This window comes from Staurois parvus, unplaced genomic scaffold (assembly GCF_062004578.1).
Source record: "Staurois parvus isolate SC_StPar_1 unplaced genomic scaffold, SC_StPar_1.0 ptg000006l, whole genome shotgun sequence".
In the NCBI taxonomy this organism is placed as follows: domain Eukaryota; kingdom Metazoa; phylum Chordata; class Amphibia; order Anura; family Ranidae; genus Staurois; species Staurois parvus.
In genome coordinates, this window is record NW_028317802.1 from 10,657,189 (window position 1) to 10,679,768 (window position 22,580).

The window sequence follows — 22,580 nt, forward strand, 5'->3', positions numbered from 1 at the left end:
CTCCGTTTTGCTGATATATTGCGCATTATCTTTGCGCGTCCGGTGAGTGCGCATTTTATACATATCCTGCCTCTCACCGAGTCTATGAAAGCGACGACTTTGGGAATATTATAATCACCTTTGAGGTCTTTTTACTGTGGACTATTAACCTGTATATGAACGTTTTTACTATACATTTATCAGGATTATATTAAGCGCTGCACTTACCTTATTTAGAAGGAAGCTTCCATTGTGCTCCATCATGCTGCAATTAGCTAAGGAAGCTTCCAGTGCCAACAGCATTGGGGCTCTATACATTTGCAAGGAAATAGCATATCATTGTTGACCTAAAACTGAAAGTGTCCGATTGATCAGGTATTTTGCAGGATAAACAGATAATTGTCATGTAATAGCAAAGCAATTAACTATGCACAGACTTATTTTCATTTTTGGCTGGAGACACACTTGAAGATTGCCTTAGGCCCCACATTTTGCTCCAAATCCTCTCTTTTCCCTTTACTCCTCAGTAAATCTTTACTTTTCCAATCTTTGTTTTTTTTAAAACTTAATCTTTCTTATACCAAGATAATTTGTAAGGTAACTGCTCAATAAACAATCTCAAATGTGAGAAGTGAGACAAAACATAGATTTATTGCAATTTCTCTAGAGTAATATAAAATGTAAGGAGACAAATGGAGAATGCTTTCAGTTTTCAAAACTCACCTGGATTTGATTGTTGGTTGGCAAAACTTCCTTTAAACTTTCATTTCCAAGACCTGAATCATCAGCATCAATCAGATTATCCACAGGGATGTTTTGATTAGCTTTCATATATGTAAAGTCACTTTCTCCAGAATCCAAAGCCACACATACATTGTAAGAGTAGGGAAGTGTTAGTGTTCCACTGGTATATTGAGACAGCATCCTGGGGTCAACTTGAGGATATAAATTTGAACTGACGGGCCCATATACTGGGAATGGTTTGGACTTTTTGCATTTAGATATGACAGCCAACATGACAGTTATAATAAATAGCAAAGATATTACTGCTAAGGCGATTACCAAGTAAAGTTGCAAACTGGATTGAGACTCTTCATCAGGGAAGTGATTGACAAATTTAGGGACTACTTGTTGGAAATTATCTGCAACAACAAGAGTGATGGTAACTGTAGCAGAGAGAGAAGTGATCCCATTGTCCTTTACCATCACCACGACCTTGTGCTTCAGTATATCATTCTCCTGAAAAACACGTTGTGTCCGAATTTCACCAGTATGTTCATCAATGGTGAAGTAAAATGGTTCAGAAACTTGTACAAAATGATAAGAGAGCCAAGCATTATGTCCAGAGTCTGCATCCACTGCAACCACCTTTGTTATTAATGATCCAGGCTCAGCAGCAAAAGGGACCATCTCAAATCCTGTCAATGCTCCACTCTCTGGAGATGGGTATAGGAGTTTTGGTGAATTATCATTCTGATCTATTACTTTGATAGTTAATGTTGTGTTGCTGCTCAGAGATGGGTGTCCATTGTCCCTAGCTGTTATTTCTACTACAAACTCTGTGTGCTGTTCGTAATCAAATGATCCCTGGGCATAGATAACTCCAGTCTCTACATTAAGGGATAAGTAGGAGGTCATAGGAAGATCTTCTGTATTTTTGTTTGAAATAGAATAAAAAATGTTAGCATTGTCCCCAGTATCAGGATCATAAGCCTGTATACTGTATATTGAGGCTCCTGGTAAATTGTTCTCTGGCACATAAGCAACATAAGTAGATTCCATAAACAGTGGGGGATTATCATTAACATCTGAAATTTCCAGTTTGATGGTTTTCTGACTGGAAAGTGAAGGAGATCCTCTGTCTGTAGCTATAATTGTTATGTTATAATTAGACACTTTCTCTCGATCCAATGGACCTGATGTAACAATTGTATAAAAACTGTTAGAAGACAAAACTAACTTGAAAGGCATTTCCTTTGTAAGCTTACATTCGACTTCTCCATTTTCTCCTGAATCTTTATCATGGATTCTGATTACAGCTATCATTTTTCCAGATGTAGAATTTTCAGGAATAGGGGAAATTAATGAAGTGATTAATATCTCTGGAGCATTGTCATTCTCATCTATCACTTCTATTAAAATCTTACAACGTGAAACAAGTCCTCCTCCATCCTTTGCTTGAACAGACAGTTCATAGTTCATTGTCACCTCAAAATCTAACTTTCTGTTGATTTTAATGTCCCCACTTTTGGGTTGAATACTAAAAAGGCCAGAAGGATGGACATTTCCTGATGTTTTACTGAAGGAATAAGTGATTTCACCATTTGTACCAGCATCTCTGTCAGTAGCATTTACATTGATTATAGTAGTATTTACTGCACTATTCTCATTCACACTAACTTTGTAAACTTCTTGGGAAAATACTGGAAAATTATCATTAGCATCAGTAACAACGATTCGTATTACAGCTGTTCCAGATCTCACAGGATTTCCTCCATCCAGAGCTGTTAAAATCAGTTCATGAACATTTTGTAATTCTTGATCCAGTGGTTTTTCTAACACAAGCTCAGGAAATTTAAATCCATCACTGCTAATCTTTTGACTAAGTGTAAAATGTGAATTGTCACTGAGTTTATATGTCTGAACTGAATTAACACCGATATCCGGATCTTCTGCATGTTGTAATGTAAATCTTGTTCCTGGTGATGTTAGTTCAATAGTTTCTATAGTGAAGGTATCAGGATAAAACACTGGAGGATTGTCATTAATGTCCTGGATTTCTATATTCACTTTGAAAATATTGAAAGGATTTTCAACCACAGCATCATAGTTTAGGGAGCAGGGAGCTGATGTCCCACACAATGTCTCTCTATCTATCCTTTCCTTCACATAGAGGTTTCCATTACCTACATTCACATACAAGTATTTATCTGATATATGTGATATAATTTGCAGATTTCTTGATGAGAGCTGTTTAATGTCTAATCCAAGGTCTTTTGCAATATTTGCTATAACAGAGTCTTTTCTCATTTCTTCTGCAATGGAGTAATGAATCTGAGCAGAGGCTGAATGACACAGCCAGGAGAATAAGAACAAAAATATTACTTGCCATGTTGTTCCTTTGTACGTCTGTGAAGGTTGCTTCATTGTCTCCATGTTTAGCATCTTCAAATAGTTTCCTTGAGGATATTTAGCATTTGCAATCCAGTGAGAACAAGTAGGTATTTTTTTTAGAGAAAATAATAAAATACTGTATGTAACCTGTTCAGAGAGAATCCAGAAATGTCTGTGCCTCTTCATGCAGATCTGCAGTGTGTGTGAATGATGAAAATATCAGTGGATCTCCAGTCCTGTATTCTTCTCCTTATTGGTCAAACAGCGGCGCTCTGAGGTGTAAGTGAGGAACTGCAACACTGAAATTCTTCAGTACACAGTGCTATGCAGTCTTTCTGTTTTTAGTCTTTGCATTAGTGCAATGTAAATTATTAGCCCAAATGTCTATGTTATTTATTTAGATTTTCAAAAAATAAAAACATAAATTCTTCTTGAAATGTGGAAAACTCAATTGAAATGTTAAGTACTGAGTATAGATAACGACAACATATTAATCATACTGTATTATTACTGAAGCCCAGCCCCAACTAAAAACATTTTAGTTATGTAGCTTTTAACAGTGTGAGAAAATGTTGGGTTTTTATTGCTGTCTTTGCTCCCATGAGGACATTGACCTTCACTTTCTTTGTGGTCACTAGGAGAGGATGGTAATATATTTATTATAATGGGGGAACTAAAGGAAATAAAATCACCCTTTTTTCATTAAATATACGATTGGTTAGATCTGTTGTAAAGTTTCCCTTGCTGTATGTCTCACAGTTGGAGAGATTTATAACCAAAACACACACACAGACAGTATTACAAACTTGTCAGAGGTTCTAAGCTTTCTCCACTCTATCTGAAAAAGTTTACGCTGGAGTTAAGCTTTAAAATCAGTTTCAGTATTGGCTGAATACTCACTACAAGTACACCTACACCTTCTGCCAAGAACCACTAGCCCCTCTACTGATGAGGTGCAGAGACACATTATAAATGGATAGCTTTTCTGGTTCAGGTTTGGTTTTGCTTTGAATACAAATTAGGTGAGGAATTCAGTTACAAGCCCAAAAAGACGCCCATAGATTATGCCATTTTCTTTCTTTCCACCATGGATGGAAGGAACAAAAATGGCTCGTTTCCCTCCCGCAGCGTGATTGTCTTCTGCCAGCGGGGAGCCTTCCCTGTTAGCAGAACACAATGATCACAGCTGACCGGTTTGAAGTGATTGCATGAAAAAAATCTGACAGGATGGTTGTACTGAAGTTGATCAATAGATCGACTTGGGCACAAACAGTCTGCCCATAGATGGATCGAATCTTGCCTGGTCCTGCTGAATTGGACAAGATTCAATACATCAATGGCCAACTTAAGTCTCACTAACTCTACTTCGCAAAGCAAGAAATAAACAAAAAGGTTACAAAGCATACCTTTTTTCCAACACACTATTTTATCAGATATACCTTCCCTTTCATGCTAACAACAAACAGAAACATACATTCATGTATGGTCAGGGGCATATTTGCCACGAGGCAAACAAGGCCTATAGTGGTATTTTTCAGGGGGGCGGCGCTGCCCTCTGGCAGAAGTGACACAGTGGCAGCCGGTGACTGGGGTGCAATGGAGGCATAGGAACAGCAGGACCTGATATTCACTAGGCGCGGCTTGGAGGATGTCATTCTGCAAGCTGTGCCAGTAAGTGCAGGGATGGAGGAGGACGTGACAGTCCGGGTGCTGCTGGAGGGTGTGCAACTGCCCTGCTGGAGGGTGTCTGATTGTCCGGAGGGTTGGCCGATTTGTTTAGGACAGCAAAAAACAAAATACACCAATGTGTATGGTAGATAGGTATTGCACTGTTTGCCTACCACTTTCTGTCTTAATTATTCCTTCAGAAAATCTCATGAACTTGCAAAATCAAATGTCCACCATGCAAAGCCACTCTACAAAAATGGTAAAGAAGGACACCATGAAAAAAACACTACTCTTCAGAAAATCTTCTATCTGCAACAGATCACCTGGATGTACCACAAAAAATGTGTATTTGGAATTACCAGGTTAAAGTCCAGACCTCGTTCTCACTGAGATACTTTTGCATAATCCATAGAGAGCTTTTCTGCAAGAAATCCCAGAGCTACACAATTTATTGATACAGTTTTTAAAGGCTAAGTGCACTTTTAATAAACAAGTAATACATGCACATGATTTTGCAGGATAAAAAAAATGTGCATTTATTATTCTTTTTTTACATTGGAGCCTGCAAAGCATTGCACCTGCTATCGGTGGATTATAGGAGCAATGTCAGGCTCCAGCAGACACTCAGTACAGCAACCTGCCCGAAACTCCATACAGGCAGACTGAGCTGCAGGAAGAGTCAATTAACTACAAGGGTGCTCACCCTTGCAGTCCATTGAGAACTAGAAGCCGTCTGCCACAGTGAAAGAGGGGACTTGTAGTTCACTCATTCATATATCTCTGTGAATGAATGATGCGGTTGTGCGGGTGGAGCTGTACATGTTACACCCTAAATATGAGTGTAACATGTTCAAATGGTGAACTTAGCCTTTAAGAAGGAATGGCCTTAATGACCTCCCAATCCTTTTGCAATCCTGATCAGTAGATAAAGGACACTTTTGTTAGATGTTATTGCTGCTAAAAAGGCTCTACCAGATACTAAACTGTCCTTTTCCAGATGAGACTGTAGATGTTTAACCAATGTATTCAATAAAGACACAGTATTATAGATTTCAACATTTTGTGTAATTTAAACTGATTGTGTATAGCCAGAGATTGGACTGCATTTCAGAAGACTTATGAAGAAATCTGGTAAATTCAAATAATTTTTAATATAGATAGATAGATAGGTAGATAGACAGCAAGTATACTAGACACATTACCAGGGGTAATTATACACTTGTTTGTAAGAAAAATGACATATAAAAAAACAATAACTAATAACCATATTCACCATGCTTACACCACATAAAATAGCCATAGTATCTTTCAAATCTTTTAATTATGATCAAGCATGCCGAAGTCACAAATCTTGGGTCACATATCTATTTGCTTAACTTGGTTTTAGGGCTCATTCACACAAAGTGCAATAAAACAGCATTGGGCAGCTATTTCAGCACAGTCCCACAACCATACTAGACAAACTTCCTTGTGTTTTACCATGGCAGTTCACACCATCACATTGCATTGCATTGCAGTGGTATGAGTTAGAAAAAGTAGCGCATGCAGTACTTTTTTCCAGTGCAATGCAATCCACTGCCTGGCATGATTGATATAACTTAATTAAATGTTTCTTTGTGTCATTTCAATAAAGTTTGTTTAAAATGAAAAAGTTAATTCTTCAATGCACCAATACTAGCGCATTGGCACTGCTGTCACCCCTCTGCACACCAGTGGCTGTGTTCTAACACAGTTGCTGGTGTGAATTGACCCTTAAATACATTTTTACAGTACACAAATATGCATTTACTATTTATAGTCACAAAAAAAAGCAATTTACACAATTATCAGTCACTACATTATTTTCTGGTCAGCAGAATTATAAGTATTTATTTTTTTTACAAAAATCAATAAAATACCTACAATTACATAAAGTGCTATAGTCAACCTTAAACACTACACTAGACCTGCCTTTTATTCACTTAGACAGTTATAGCAAATCAACATATCACTGTACAAAATAAAAATAAAACAATTGTCCCTGCAAATTACCCAAGTTTGAAGGTCTTGAGATAAAATTCTAAACCCATGGTTCTTAAAGCAGGGGCTGAGCAACCAACCCCTGTCCATTTATTCCACAAAAACTGACATAAAGCCTGCACTGTAGTTCCTTAACTTAGTTGATAATTATAGAATTCTATTAGAAATATGAGCATTACAGCTGTTGCATTAAGCCTTTCATTATGCTACAAGTTTGCCTGTGGTTAAAGAGACATTGTCACATAGCCCACGCTGGGCAAAGTAACATTATTTCTTCAAAGCAACCCTGTTTTGACCCCCCCATACTCAATTTATCTTGGCTTCCTTGCTGATCCTTCCTCCTCCACACCTGGTACTGGTGTTGGTGACCTGGAAAAGCAGTAAATCGCTCAGTCATGCAACAGTGCTCTGGCCTAGCAATCTTCACTGCTGTTTACAGTTCAATTTGTAAAATTTTATTGCACTTTCTGCTCCCAGAGACACAAGAGGAAGCAAGTGGAAGCCTCCTTGAAATGTAGAGGAATCCTTCCTTTGACAATTCCCAGCAGAATGAGCATCTCCATTGGAAGATGTCCCTTTTGTCTTGATCCAGTGACAGCCTGAAATCTTTCATTCCCCTGTATTGTGTATTAGTGACAATGGTCACCTGACCAAATGGTGAAAGTTAAGATGGCCTTAGATGGTTCGAATCTCGTCTGGTTCAGCAGGGACCATCCGTGATTCGAACCATATATGTTCAAGCTGATTTACCCAGGCCGATCCATCGATTGACTTTGGTACAACCAGCATGTCAGATTTTTACATGCTATTATTGCCAGTGGCTATAGCTGAAAGAAATAATCGGTGTGTTCTCCCAGCAGGCACGGCTCCCCCATACCCTCCCCCCGCCAGAAGAACACACTAACTTTGCGGGAAGGGTTTTCCAATTATTCCCCCACCCATGGTTGCAGGAAAGAAAATTGCATTATTTATGACCTGCCTTACTCTTCCTAGGAATACCAGAGACAGCATTAAAAATGCCCAAGTTTGTAACACTTCCTGTTCTATCCAAAACTACAGAATCAATGTTGGCAACATGTGAATAAAGAGTATAATGGGATGAAGTGCTTTAAATGTATCCTGTACTAAAAACTTACCGTATGTCTAATGTGATTGACGCATAAACACTTTAGAAAGAGTTGATACATTAAATATACACATAAACACTCAATATTCAAGAGACATATAATCTATGAGTATATAAATAGTAAAAGTTCAAAACTAATAAATATTATATATAAATACCTTGATATACATAAACATGACCCTATATATCATACATGTGCAAATATCCCCACGTAAACCTATTTATTGCTGTGTGAATAGGATATAAAGTATGAATAAAGTGCAGAATACCAACTCAAACAAAAACATGAATACTAAGGTACCAAAAACTTAAGAAGTGAAATAGTCCTTTTTCATAATATATGCCAAGTCCACAAAGTACTGTAATCCACCCAAATCAATAAAAATCTAATTCTGTGTGAGTTACAGCACTTTACAAACTTAGCATATGTTATGGTTGAGGACTATTTCACTTCTTAAGGTTTTTGTGCAAATAAACAAACAAACAAACAAACAAACAGAATAGTTACAAATGTGCAAAATCTTTAAAATGAACAACAAACATAAAAGTTTGTAATGATATAGTCCTATCAAATCAAAACTGTTATTTCCACAAAAGTAAATGAAGAAACTACAATTCTTGTAGTGAATGTAGCAGTAATCCAAATGGTGATACCAAGTGCTGATCCACATACATAAAGACAAGCACTCACCTAAACTGAAATATATTAGCCACCTCACACATGCTTAATTTTTCTTATACCAAGATAAATTGCTAGGCAACTGTTAGATCTCCTATTCCAAATGTGATAAGTGAGGCAAAATACTGGTATATTACTATTTCTCTAGAGTGTTATAAAATGTGAATTTCCTAGAGGAGAAAAAAGGACAGCGCTTACCAGGGCTTTTTTTTCAGAGAGTAGGTGCAGGAACTCCCCTCTTCTGAGTTATCCATTGTCTCTGCCCCCTACTCACCTCTGAGCACCGTCCCTTGGTTTCACCCCCTTCCCACCTTCCAGTACCATCCCTTTTTTTAGACTACAGAACCAAGTATCATTTTGTGGTGCTAAGTAATTTGTATGGAATTAGTTAATGATAGCAAGAAGCAAAGTATAATAAACCCCCTGCAGCCAGTAACAATAACCCCCCAACAACAATAGATCCCCCCGCAACAATAGACTCCTCCAGAAACAATGGACTCCCTCAACAAAATACCACCCCAGCAACAATAGATCCTCCCCAACAACAATAGTCCCCCAGCAGCAGCAACATATCTCCCAGCAACCAGCATCAATAGACCTCATCGTCAACAGTAGACTTTTGTGGGCAACAATTGACCCCCTCCCAGCAAGAGTATATTCCTCTCCAGCAACAATAGACCTCCCCAGAAACAATAGACTCCCATGCAAAAATCCCCCAGCAGCCAGCATCAGTACACCCTCAAGCACACCCCAGCACCCCTTGTTATTAAATACATTTAGTGCTGGAGGTTCTAGAACTGCATTCCCCCTCGTGTTCCTGCTGAAGAAAAGCCCTGGTGCTTACAGTTTTCAAAAACTCACCTGGATTTGACTGCTGGTTGGCAAAGCCTCCTTTAAATTTTCATTTCCAAGACCAGAATCATCAGCATCAATCAGATTATCCACAGGGACATTTTGAATATTTTTCATGTATGTAAAGTCACTTTCTCCAGGATCCAAAGCTACACAAACATTGTAAGAGTAGGGAAGTGTTAGCGTTCCACTGGCATATTGAGACAGCATCCTGGGGTCAACTTGAGGATATAAATTTGAACTGACGGGCCCATATACTGGGAATGGTTTGGACTTTCTACATTTAGATATAACAGCCAACATGACAGTTATGATAAACAGCAAAGATATTACTGCTAGAGCAATTACCAAGTATAGCTGCAGGCTTGATTGATTATCTTCATCAGTGAAGTGATTGACAAATTTAGGGACTACTTGTTGGAAATTATCTGCAACAACAAGAGTCATGGTAACTGTAGCAGAGAGAGTTGGGATCCCATTGTCCTTTACCATCACCACAACCTTGTGATTTAGTATATCCTTCTCTTGAAAAACATGTTGCGTTCGAATTTCTCCTGTATGTTCCTCAATGGTGAAGTAAGATGGCTCAGCTACTTGTATGAAATAATAGGAAAGCCAAGCATTGTGTCCAGAGTCTGCATCCACTGCAACCACCTTTGTTATTAATGATCCAGGTTCAGCAGCAAAAGGGACCATCTCAAACCACGTCCATGCTCCATTCTCTGGGGATGGGTATAGGAGTTTTGGTGCATTATCATTCTGATCTATTACTTTGATAGTTAATGTTGTGTTGCTGCTCAGAGATGGGTGTCCATTGTCCTTAGCTGTTACTTCTACTGAAAACTCCTTGAGCTGCTCATAATCAAATGATCTCTGGGCATAGATAACTCCAGTCTCTACATTAAGAGAAAAATGGGAAGATATAGGAAGATCTTCTGTATTTGTGTTGGAAATAGAATAAATAATTTTAGCATTGTCTCCAATATCATCATCAGAAGCCTGTACACTGTATATTGATGAGCCTGGTAAATTGTTCTCTGATACATATGCAACATAAGTAGATTTCATAAACAGTGGGGGATTATCATTAACATCTGAAATCTCCAGTTTGATGGTTTTCTGACTGGAAAGTGGAGGAGATCCTCTGTCAGTGGCTACAATTGTAATGTTATAATTAGACACTTTCTCTCGATCCATAGGACCTGTGGTCACAATTGTATAAAAACTATCAGATGACAGAACTAAATTAAAAGGCATTTTCTCTGTGAGCTTACAGTCCACTTCTCCATTTTCTCCTGAATCTTTATCATGGACTCTGATTAGAGCTATCACTGTTCCAGGTAAAGAATCCTCAGAAATGGGTGAAGATAAGGATTTGATGGATATCTCTGGAGCATTGTCATTCTCATCTGTGACCTCTATCAATACCTTACAATGGGAAACAAGTCCTCCTCCATCCCTTGCTTGAACAGACAGTTCATAATTTCTTGTTTCTTCAAAATCTAACTTTTTGTTGATGTTAATGTCGCCACTTTTGGAATGAATGCTGAAAATTCCAGAGGGATGGACATGCCCTGATGTTTTGCTGAAGGAGTAAGTGATTTGTCCATTTGTACCAGCATCTTTGTCTGTAGCATTTACCTTTATTATAGTAGTATTTACTGCACTATTCTCATTTACACTAATTTTGTATTCCTCTTGGGAAAATATTGGGAAATTATCATTGACATCAATAACAATGATTCTTATCACAGCTGTTCCAGATCTCACAGGATTTCCTCCATCCAAAGCTGTTAAAATCAGTTCATGAACATTTAGTAATTCTTGATCCAGTGGTTTCTCTAACACAAGGTCAAGAGATTGAAATCCATTGCTGCTAATCTTCTGACTCAGTGTAAAATGCGAATTGTCATTGAGTTTATATGTCTGTACTGAATTAATACCAGTATCCAGATCTTCTGCATTTTGCAAAGCAAACCTTGTTCCTGGTGATGTTAGTTCAATAGTTTCTATAGTGAAGGTCTCAGGATAAAACACTGGAGGATTGTCATTAATATCCTGAATTTCTATTTTCACTTTAAAAACATTAATTGGATTTTCAACCACAGCATCAAAGGTTAGGAAACAGGTAGCTTCTGCTCCACACAATGTCTCTCTGTCTATCCTGTCCTTCACATAGAGATTTCCATTACCTGCATTCACATAAAAATATTTTTCTGATATATGTGATACAATTTGCAGCTTTCTTGATGAGAGCTGTTTAACATCTAACCCAAGATCATCTGCAATATTTGCTATCAGAGAGTCTTTTCTCATTTCTTCTACAATTGAATAATGAATCTGACCAGAGACTGAATGACACAGCCAGGAAAATAAGAAGGAAAATATTACTTGCCATCTGATCCCTTTGTATGTCTGTGAATGCTGCTTCATCTCAGCCATGTTCTGCATCTTCTAAAAGTGTTCTTTTAGGATATTTAACTTTTTTAATCCAGAGAGAAAAAGTAGGTATTATTTAGTGAAAATAATACAATATGTAAGCTGTTCAGAGAGAATCCAGAAACGTCTGTGCCTCTTCATGCAGATCTGCAGTGTGTGTGAATGATGAAAATACCAGTGGATCTCCAGTTCTGTATTCTTCTCCTTATTGGTCAAACAGCGGCGCTCTGAGGTGTAAGTGAGGAACTGCAACACTGAAATGCTTCAGTATACAGTGTTATTCAATCTGTCTGTTTTTAGTCTTTGCACTGGTACAATGTCAATTCTATGCAGTTACATTTTAAAATTTTATGTTATTTTTACTTTTAGATGTTTAATTACAATTAGGTGTTAAGATTTAAATACAAATTATAAATGTAGCATGACTACATTCTTCGTTAGTTTATGCCTGGAATAGAAATCAACATGGGCTAAAAACGCCAGTAAAATGTTATGGAACATGTTATGAGAATATAAAATAATGACCATATATTTCAAACTTTAATTGAAGCCCAACTCCAATGAAAATGTTTTTTGTTATCTTTTAAATTAGAGGGGAAAAGTGAGATTTTTATTGTGGTTTTAGTCCCCAAATATGAACATTTTCCTCTACTTTCTATACGGAATGAAATAAAAACACTTTACTAGATTTAGGAAGGGTTAGATCTGCTGTCAGGTTTCCACTGTTGTGTGTGCACAATTGAAGGGGGCACAGGCAGTGGTACAAACACGGTAGAGGTTCTAAGATTTTTCCAATCTATCTGAAAAAAAAAGCTGTTGAAACCTCGGACATGAAATATGAGCAAAGCATAACCCTCTATACTGTGTACTTGTCTCAATCCAGAGCACTGATTCACTTCTGAGTCTTTCTGACACCAAGAAAAAAATGGTGACGGGGAAGGGTATATTCTGTGATTGACAACCTCAGCTATGATCCTGTGTGTTCTTTGAAGGGAGTGTATCCTTTCCCTCCAATCAACTCTCAGAGATCTCACTGATGTAAATTCAGTTTTCTGACCCTTACTTTTTAGAGCTGAGAGTTCCTGTGTAAATGTTGCATGTTGAATGGATGTAGGGGAAAGATGGCCAGTCACTGTATTGGGTATATGGAAGGGTTTGCAACCACTTTAACAGTAGTTTCTTTCTTAGTTGTTTTAGCCATTAACCTTTTAGTCATGGTAAAATAAATACAAATTCAGCACAAGGGACTTTCCTTGAAATCTTCATCCTCTGATCCCCTCCCCACGTACACCTACTGCCGTGTCCTTCCAGTGTGCCTAAACTGAACTGAGGGAGCTGTGACAGGCACTCACCAAGAGTGCCTAACTATGCCTGCCCTTTCCGTCCAGCTTCTCCATTCATAGAAGCCATACAATAGCTTCTTGGAATAAAATGTAAACTATGAATAGAGAGGGTGGACCTTTCATTCATCTGCCCCTCCTCTGGCAATGGAAGAGGGACGTCAGAGGATGAAGATTTCAACTAAATGAAGAACCAGCAGCACATGAAATAAATCAGATTAAAGCAAAACTAAAATCCAGTTAATGGTCCAACATCTTGGGTATCTTCTACCCAATATTTTCCAGATGCCAGACTGCAGCCATCTTCATCCATCAGTGCGGAATGATGTCACTACTGCATATAAGCAGGCGCTGTTCCAGAATGTAAACTGAGCTGTGCTTGTGCAGCTCGGTGTACATTCAAAAGAAGACTGAGCAGGCAGGTAGGTTGATTTGATCATAAATATAATAATAAATAAATAACCTAAATGTGGGACTTATGATCTCCTTTTTTAGGGAGTAATGTCCCTTTTGCTGATTTCTGTTTCTTCTATTTTGACCAAATTTGGGCTTTAAGTTTGTCAAGCCTAAGTCTTGTTACATGTATGTTCTAGTTTTTTTCTTGATAAAGTTTCATGTTACATTTTTTTATACTTTTCCATTAGCACACTATCTGACAATCAGGTATACTACAATGTACAACCTATAGGAGTGTATTTTAGTATAACAACTGGGTTTTGATAATCTGTACTCAAGTAAAGTTACTCCTGTGGCACCCCTCCTACTGACAAGAACCACAACCCCCACTGTTGATGAGGAAGTGAGATTGAGACAGCACTATCCATGGACAGCTTTTCTGGTTCAGGTTAGGTGTTACTTTGAGCACCAAGTACATAGTGTTACAAGCCCACCATGTTAAATCACTACCAAGAAGCTTTTGTTCTTCTTTTGGAGTGGGTTATTTGTATATACTATGTGACCCAGTAACCTTTGCCAAAAGCTTACTAATTGTACTTTACAAAGAAAGATACAAATAAAAAAAGTTACAAAGCATACTATTTGAGCAAAAAAATAACTATTTATCAGATTTATGACATTTATTTAAAGTGATGCCATGATTAGATAACTATGGTCCCTTTCACATTGGTCACAATCTCTACTGGCCTCTCTGTGGTGGATCAATTTTTGGAGGGAGATAGAGCAGTGGCTTTCAGGTATTCAAGTAACAGTAAACTCTCCTACCCTCCTTGGTCCATGAAAAGCTTTCTAAAATGACCTAGAAGTAGGTGTATTTAAAGTATAACAACCTGCACTATTTAGGAGATTTTGCCTGGTATTTGATGCAATGAAGTCACCTGCACATGCGCATTTTCTCCCTGATTGATGGCATGATCAGTGTGCCATCATTCTATACATATAGGTACCACGCCTCCATCAACATCACTCCACAGCATTGCATTGCAATCCCGTGAGAGTGCTGAGTCATTGATAATTATTACTGCACTGTGTTCGAAAATGTTTAGCATTGTGACCTTAGGATTGCTGTGGATATGTGCTCCCGAGTTTTCTACCACTTTCAGTAGCTGATCCTGGTGCCTCTTGAATATGTGTTTTATTTTCAATCCCTAGGGGAATTTTGCATTAGAACACTACACAGTAACCATGCCATAACCTATTAAATAACCTAGTAAAATCTGCCTAAAACTTGATGCTTTTATTCACAGCCACGGCAAGTGCACAGACCCCTTCAGCTACCGTGTCTGCTTCTGGGTGAGTGGGTGGTCGGGGAGCAATAAAAATGCAGTTCAGCCCCCTGCTCTTCTAGCCACCCATGCAAAAGAGGTACAACAGTCTATCTAAAATTCAGAATATAGTTATATTTTTTTCACTTACTTGCTAATACAATCATACATAAACCCTCACATATGGAGGACAAAGCACTTTTGTTCACTACTTTCTGTCTTTATTTTTCCTTTAGAAAATCTCATGAACTTGCTCACCATGTCCACTATGCAGAACTGCTAAACAGGAATGGTATTTGTGGAAGGACACCATGGATGAAACCACTGCTCTTTAGAAAATTCTGCTGCCTGGAAAAGATTGCTTGGATAAACCACAAGAGAAATTGTGTATTTTTGATGGCCATTTTAGAGTTCAGACCTCAGCCCCATTCAAATACTTTTGCATAACCTGAAGCAAACTTTTCATGCAAGAAATCCATGGACTACATGAATAACTGAAACAGTTTTTAACGTCTGCGCCTACTTTATATTTGTTACATGTTCCCATTTACATAGCAAAAAAAAGCTGCTTATATTAGTGCTTAGAAGTGGTTTTTAGTTGCTTAAACTAGCTACCTATCTTCCCCCTATGTAATGTTAATAAAGAGGCTGTAGAGTTAATGTCTACAAAAATTAACCTTGTCTGTACTGTACTGACATATCTCATTGTCAATTGTAAATTACAGTTTAACATTATCTGCCCTAAAGGTTTGGATTCTACAAACCATGCCAACTACATTTAGCAGAAGATGTATCTACAATATTTTTTTTTTCATATTTTACAAAAACAATAAGGAGCTGAAACAACTAGTATTACATCACAACACAACAGGGAGTAAGTGGAAGCCTCCTTAGAATGTAGAGGAATCCTTCCTTTGACAGTTCTCGGAAGATTTGCCTTGCTCCTTAAATGCTGTATTCCCCCCACTGTCTCTCAGTGATCATAGTCAACTGACCAAACCCAGAACTACAGAAACTATTATCTATGTTATCTATGATGGGGAATGGCTGCTGGCTTTCTCCGACAAAAGACACTGGCAAGTTTTTCCCTGACATGGGTTCAATACATTTACTGATATCACAGGCTTGGAACACATAATGCAATGAACACTCAAAGTTATGTGCCTCACTGTGCATGTGATGGATGGGAAGAGTTGCCAGCATACAGTGAACACTGTTGGAGGTTCCTCCAGTATTACTATGCATGTGAGCAGTAGGAAGCTTCCATTATGCTCCATCATACTGCAATTAACTATGGAGGATTTATGTGCCATCAATGCTGAGGCTCTATGCTGACCTTTAAACTTAATTTTTCTTGTACCGCAAAAATGACCAAGATAGGTTAGGTTACCTATTCCAAATGTGAGTCAAAATAGATATATTCTCTAGAGTGTTATAAAATGTGCATTTCCAAGGGAATAGACACATGGGCACTCACCTGGATTTGACTGCTGGTTGGCAAAGCCTCCTTTAAACCCTCATTTCTAAGACCGGAATCATCAGCATCAATCAGATTATCCACAGGGACGTTTGGATTTGTTGTCATGTATGTAAAGTCACTTTCTCCAGAATCCAAAGCCACACATACATTGTAAGAGTATGGAAGTGTTAGTGTTCCACTGGCATATTGAGACAGTATCCTGGGGTCAACTTGAGGATATAAATTTGAACTGACGGGCCCATATACTGGGAATGGTTTAGACTTCCTACATTTAGATATAACAGCCAACATGACTGTTATGATAAATAGTAAGGAAATTACTGCAAGAGCAATTACCAAGTATAGCTGCAGGTTGGATTGTATTTCTTCATCAGGAAATTGATTGACAAATTTAGGGACTACTTGTTGGAAATTATCTGCAACAACAAGAGTGATTGTAACTGTAGCAGAGAGAGATGGGATCCCATTGTCCTTTACTATCACCACAACTTTGTGATTGAGTATATCCTTCTCTTGAAAAACATGTTGTGTTCGAATTTCTCCTGTATGTTCATCAATGGTAAAGTAGGATGGTTCAGCTGCTTGAATAAATTGATAAGAGAGCCAAGCATTGTGTCCAGAGTCTGAATCCACTGCAACCACCTTTGTTATTAATGATCCAGGCTCGGCAGCAAAAGGGACCATCTCAAACCATGTTGATGCTCCACTTTCTGGGGATGGGTATAGGAGTTTTGGTGCATTATCATTCTGATCTATTACTTTGATAGTTAGTGTTGTGTTGCTGCTGAGAGATGGGTGTCCATTGTCCTTAGCTGTTACTTCAATTGAAAACTCCTTGTGTTGCTCATAATCAAATGATCTCTGGGCATAGATAACACCAGTTTCTTTATTAAGAGAAAAATAGGAAGATATAGGAAGATCTTCTGTATTTGTGTTTGAAATAGAATAACTTACTTTAGCATTATCTCCAGCATCATCATCAGAAGCCTGTATACTGTAAATTGATGATCCTGGTAAATTGTTCTCTGGTACATAAGCAATGTAAGTAGGTTTCATAAATAGTGGTGGATTATCGTTAACATCTGAAATCTCTAGTTTGATGGTTTTCTGGCTGGAAAGTGGAGGAGAACCTCTGTCTGTAGCTACAATTGTTATGTTATAATTAGACACTTTTTCTCGATCCATAGAACTTGTGGTCACAATTGTATAAAAACTGTTAGATGACAAAAGTAGATTAAAAGGCATTTCTCCTGTGAGTTTACAGTCCACTTCTCCATTTTCTCCTGAATCTTTATCATGGATTCTGATTAGAGCAATCATTTTTCCAGGTGAAGAATCCTCAGGAATGGGTGAAGATAATGAAGTGATGGATACCTCTGGAGCATTGTCATTCTCATCTATCACTTCTATTAAAACCTTACAATGGGAAACTAGTCCTCCTCCATCTTTAGCTTGAACAGGCAGCTCATAATTTTTTGTCAGTTCATAATCTAAATTAACATTTGTTTTAATTTCACCAGTTAAGGGATTAATAGTAAACGTTCCTTTATGATATCCTGATGTCTTGCTGAAAGAATATGTAATCTGTCCATTTACATCTTCATCTTTATCCATTGCACTTACAGTCGTTACAATAGTATTGGCTGGGATACTTTCATTTATACTGACTTTATACAGTTGTTCGTTGAATACAGGAAAATTATCATTGACATCTGTAACAATAATTATTATTTGAGCAGTTCCAGACCTTATTGGACTACCTCCATCTAATGCTGTTAATATTAATTCATGAGCTTTTAAAGTCTCTCGATCTAAAGGTTTTTCTAATACAAGTTCTGGAAATTTGCTTCCATCTGGATTCATGCTTTCACTCAGTACAAAATGCTGATTATGACTGAGCTTATACATGTGTACTGAATTGACACCCATATCTGGATCTTCTGCACCTTGCAAAGCAAATCTTGTGCCAGATGGAGTAGATTCTAACATATCAATTGTGAAAGGCTCATGAAAGAACACAGGGGAATTATCATTGATATCTTGAATTTCTACACTGACACTGAAAACATTTAATGGATTTTCAAGTACAGCATCAAAGGTTAGGGAGCAGGTAGCTGCTGCCCTACACAATGTCTCTCTATCTATCCTGTCCTTCACATGGAGGTTTCCATTGTCTAAATTCACATAAAAATGTTTCTCTGATATATAAGATATGATTTTCAGCTTTCTAAATGAGAGTTGTTTAATATCTAATCCAAGATCATCTGCAATATTTGCTACAACAGAGTCTTTTCTCATTTCTTCTGCAATAGAATAATGAATCTGACCAGAAGTTAAATGACACAGCCAGGAGAATAAAAAGGAAAATATTACTTGCCATCTGATCCTTCTGTATATCTGTGAGTTGTGCTTCATCTTCGCATTTATTGTATCATACAGAAGTATCCTTCAGAGCATTAGACATTTATAATCCAAAGAGTAAGGAAGTATGTAGAGACCAATCCATATATTTTTGAGTCCAATAAATAATCCTGTGTTATGTTCAGAAGGAAACCAGAAAATGGTTGTGTGCCTCTTCATGCAGATCTGCAGTGTGTGTGAATGATGAAAATACCAGTGGATCTCCAGTTCTGTATTTTTCTTCTTATTGGTCAAACAGCGGCGCTCTGAGGCGTAAGTGAGGAACTGCAACACTCAAGTATACAGTTCTATTTAGTCATTATGTTATTTAATTCATTTAATTTGTACTTTTAATATATCCATTTAGAACATCTACTTAATTCCCAAATTACATTTAGGTGTTAAACTTTGAATACATTTTAAATAATAACAAAGATAGCCTATACATATTTTGTTCATATTTAACATATGGTATCTAAAAGCGAACAGTTTGATGAAAATGTTATATAACAGGTATAGCAACGAGCAAAATACTATCTGTAAATTTCAAAGCCAACTTAAAGTTTTGGTTTTTTTTTATCAAAGAAAAAAAAGTAAAACTACATCTACCTAAGACTTGCTACGTTATATTGTACATCCTACCTCAATGCAGGTTACAGGATCTGATCCTAATGCAACTGGGTACATGCTATACACTTTGTATGGCTTCTATTTGTTTCAGGAATTTAAAGTGATTGTAAACCCTCACCTTGTAAAACATCCTATTCAGTTTAAAATAGAAATGAAAGGCAAACGATTTGTGTATAGATATAAAACATTATATATACCCTTTTTCCCTTCCTTATAAGTGATCACATTCCCTTTGTTATCAGGTGCATAAGAAAAGGGGGTGGAGAAACAACAGCATACTGATCTTTGCAGTGACAGGCTGTGCAGGAAGAATGTGTCAGCACAAGTCTGATCATTAGAGGAGAGCAGGCTGAGTTCACAGCTTAGCCAGAAAATTGACAATGCTGTACTCTCATGTCTAATGTGGTCAATTTTTAATAGGAGCTGGCAGGAACGTCAGGGATTTAACACAAAGGAAGCAATAAAAAGGGAACAGGATACTTTTTCATACAAGTACTGTACATAGCAGGCATATACAGTATCAGTAATATGAAATGTTGGGTTTCCATATTGTTTAAAATGTTACTAAACCCAGGACCCCACATTCACTATATCTGGTCTCCCCCAGTACACAGAACATGGAAGTGCAATTATTTTAGTAAATATAAACTGCTAAATACCTTTTCTCATTAGCCATTAGAGCAGTCTTGTGACTTCTATCAGTGTCCAGCAGAGCACTGGTTAAAGCTTGTAGGAAGGAGGTTTCATTTTGCTCTAGGAGGATGCAGAAGCCCTGACCTCTGCCTGGACAGTGCTGATTGGCCCTGTGCTGATCACATGCACTCTCACAAGAAAAAGAAAAACCTCTCTAGCACTACACACCAAGCTGAGCATGTGCAGAGTGACTCCATATGATATGTCTTATCAGGAGATAAAAGGGGGACACTGGAAGAAGGGGAGGATCAGAGAAGTCAGGATCAAACAGCGTTTTTACACAATGCAGAGGATTAACTCCTTACGTTGCACAGTAAGTATAACAAGCATGCTTTACTGCATATACAGACTGATTTTCCTGTTGTGGGTTTAATAACACTTTAACAGAAATGTCTTGTAGCACATGTCTTTTAAAACAAATACTTTAAACCTGATTCAGAAATATAATTCAGTGCAAAAAAACATAAAAAAATGGAAAATACTTGTGGGTAATATTATTTTATTTGTATACAATTCCAAAGCAGCATTGCCTGGACCTAGAACCACACACATCTGTGGTGCTTCACATTTGGACCAGAACCACCAGCCCTGTGCTAATGTGGCCTAGTAATTGAATTACTACTGTGTATGGTGTTCTCATTCAGCATAAGCTGCATGATATACTGAACACCTGACATTCACTTTTAAGCCCACCATTTCAAAGTTAGAAAAATATAGTTATTTGCAAACATTTCCACAGGCATCATTGTCTAAAGTCCTTTTACCTTACTTCAGAAAAGAAACAAAATAACAGATACCTATACTTACTGACTCATTTATTAGATATGTAAAATACTACTTAAAACGATGATGATTAACAGTGCTGGATAATATGAAAATACATATTTAGTATGTAATTCTCCATTCCTGTTGACAGAGGCTGCTATGTGCATTGATGTATTGTAGACTGTATTTTTTCCTCTTGTTTTTATTATTTCTTTTTTATCTCTCTTACACCCTAATCTGAAAGTCTTTAAAAAAACAGTAAAGTAAGGAAGTAGAAATTACAACCAGAAGAGCAGCTTTCACCTTGGGCGCTGCAAATCAGTGGGATACAACAATATATTTCCCTGAGACGAGCGATATGCACTGATGGCGAAAGTCATACAAGAATTACAAGAATTAGTAACATATACTTGTAAAAAATAGGATTAAGGTGTATGTAAACCATCATGGACTTCCCTAAAGAATTCACCTTTGGTTTGTTAAATAACACTTAACAACAAAAAGCATTTGTGACATCAACTTAGTAACTGTTGATCATTTCAGAAATTCAGTGAGCTTGAAAAGGCTTGTGATTTCTGATTTTGCTGCACCCATATCTCAAGAAATAATATTCGCCCATTTTAACACTGTGAACTACAGAACACAACATGTGTTTTTGAGTGGTAGAGGGGTGTTCTATAATCTCAACACACATTCTGCCCTAGGGTGACAACATTGCTTCTCCACATACACAGTATAGTGAATAAGTGTTGTCACCCTAGGACAGGAAGTATGCTACTGACCAGGTGAAAATACAAGGGATGGATCCTGAACAATTAAACTTAATGAAGCCACCACATCTAAGGATCAATAGGCTGCAATATAGGAAATTCTTCTTTTTGGGTTTTGACATGCTTTAATGCAAACTAAAGGTTCAATACCAGGAGTCCCAAGCAAGAGTAGAGAGGAACAATATCTTGAGGCATCCCATCTATGATTTAATAAAACGTACTAGAAAATGTAATATTGATGCAAACATTCTATAATTGTTTTGTCTTTCTATACAAAAATTTGTTGACATGCAATTTTAGATCTAAAATTAAACAGCTATTACCACAAACTGCAATAATAATGTTGAGTCAACACTGTGGTGAGGTACAGCAGATCAAATATCACCTATTGCCAAAGACTACACAACTGATCACAATATCAGGTTGCTGATCACCATGATCAAACCAACTAATCTGGTGTGGCATGAACCCTTATGATACCCATGGATATTACCATTTTTGGAAATGTATTTGTTTGTGGTTGTGACACTGTGGGGTTGATTTGCTAATGTTCAATCAATGGAATAAATTTCCTAAAGATGTAGAGATTGTTCATTGACATTTTTTTTTTACTTAGAACAGCCAATGTGTTTACTTTGAATAGCAAATCATGGTTAAGGGACCATTGTCAAATTCAGATATGTGTCACTGGATTGGTACTTGACTACCGTAACGAACAGTTCTAATTTACAATCCAAACAAAAAACTCCAGATGGCTGCATTCCCAATGTAAGATCCAACACAAAAAGTCTATATATTAAAAAAAATGGCAAAAAGTCAGATGTCTGTACATCTGTGTTGCTCTTATATGGATTCTCAATAAAGTCTATTTTCTGGATCTTACGTTGGGAGTTTTGAAGTTTTAT

At 37.4% G+C, this 22,580-nt stretch overlaps 1 protein-coding gene across 29 annotated transcripts in view; it reads right to left on the reverse strand.

The window, feature by feature from the left end:
* The window catches only part of LOC149474329 (protocadherin gamma-A3-like), a 440,639-nt gene that overhangs the window by 186,988 nt on the left and 231,071 nt on the right, over window positions 1-22,580 (reverse strand). Inside the window, exon 1 of one of the 29 annotated variants that reach the window (XM_089659033.1) lies at window positions 16,415-18,953. The exons of 25 other annotated variants lie outside the window; for them this stretch is intronic. In XM_089659033.1, the coding sequence (XP_089515159.1) occupies window positions 16,415-18,832 (2,418 nt within the window). In that variant the 5' untranslated portion in view covers window positions 18,833-18,953. Of the gene's footprint in view, window positions 1-702; window positions 3,279-9,446; window positions 11,998-16,414; window positions 18,954-22,580 lie in introns of those variants that run through there. 3 more of the 29 variants (XM_089657210.1, XM_089657030.1, XM_089656957.1) reach the window with 3 other exon arrangements.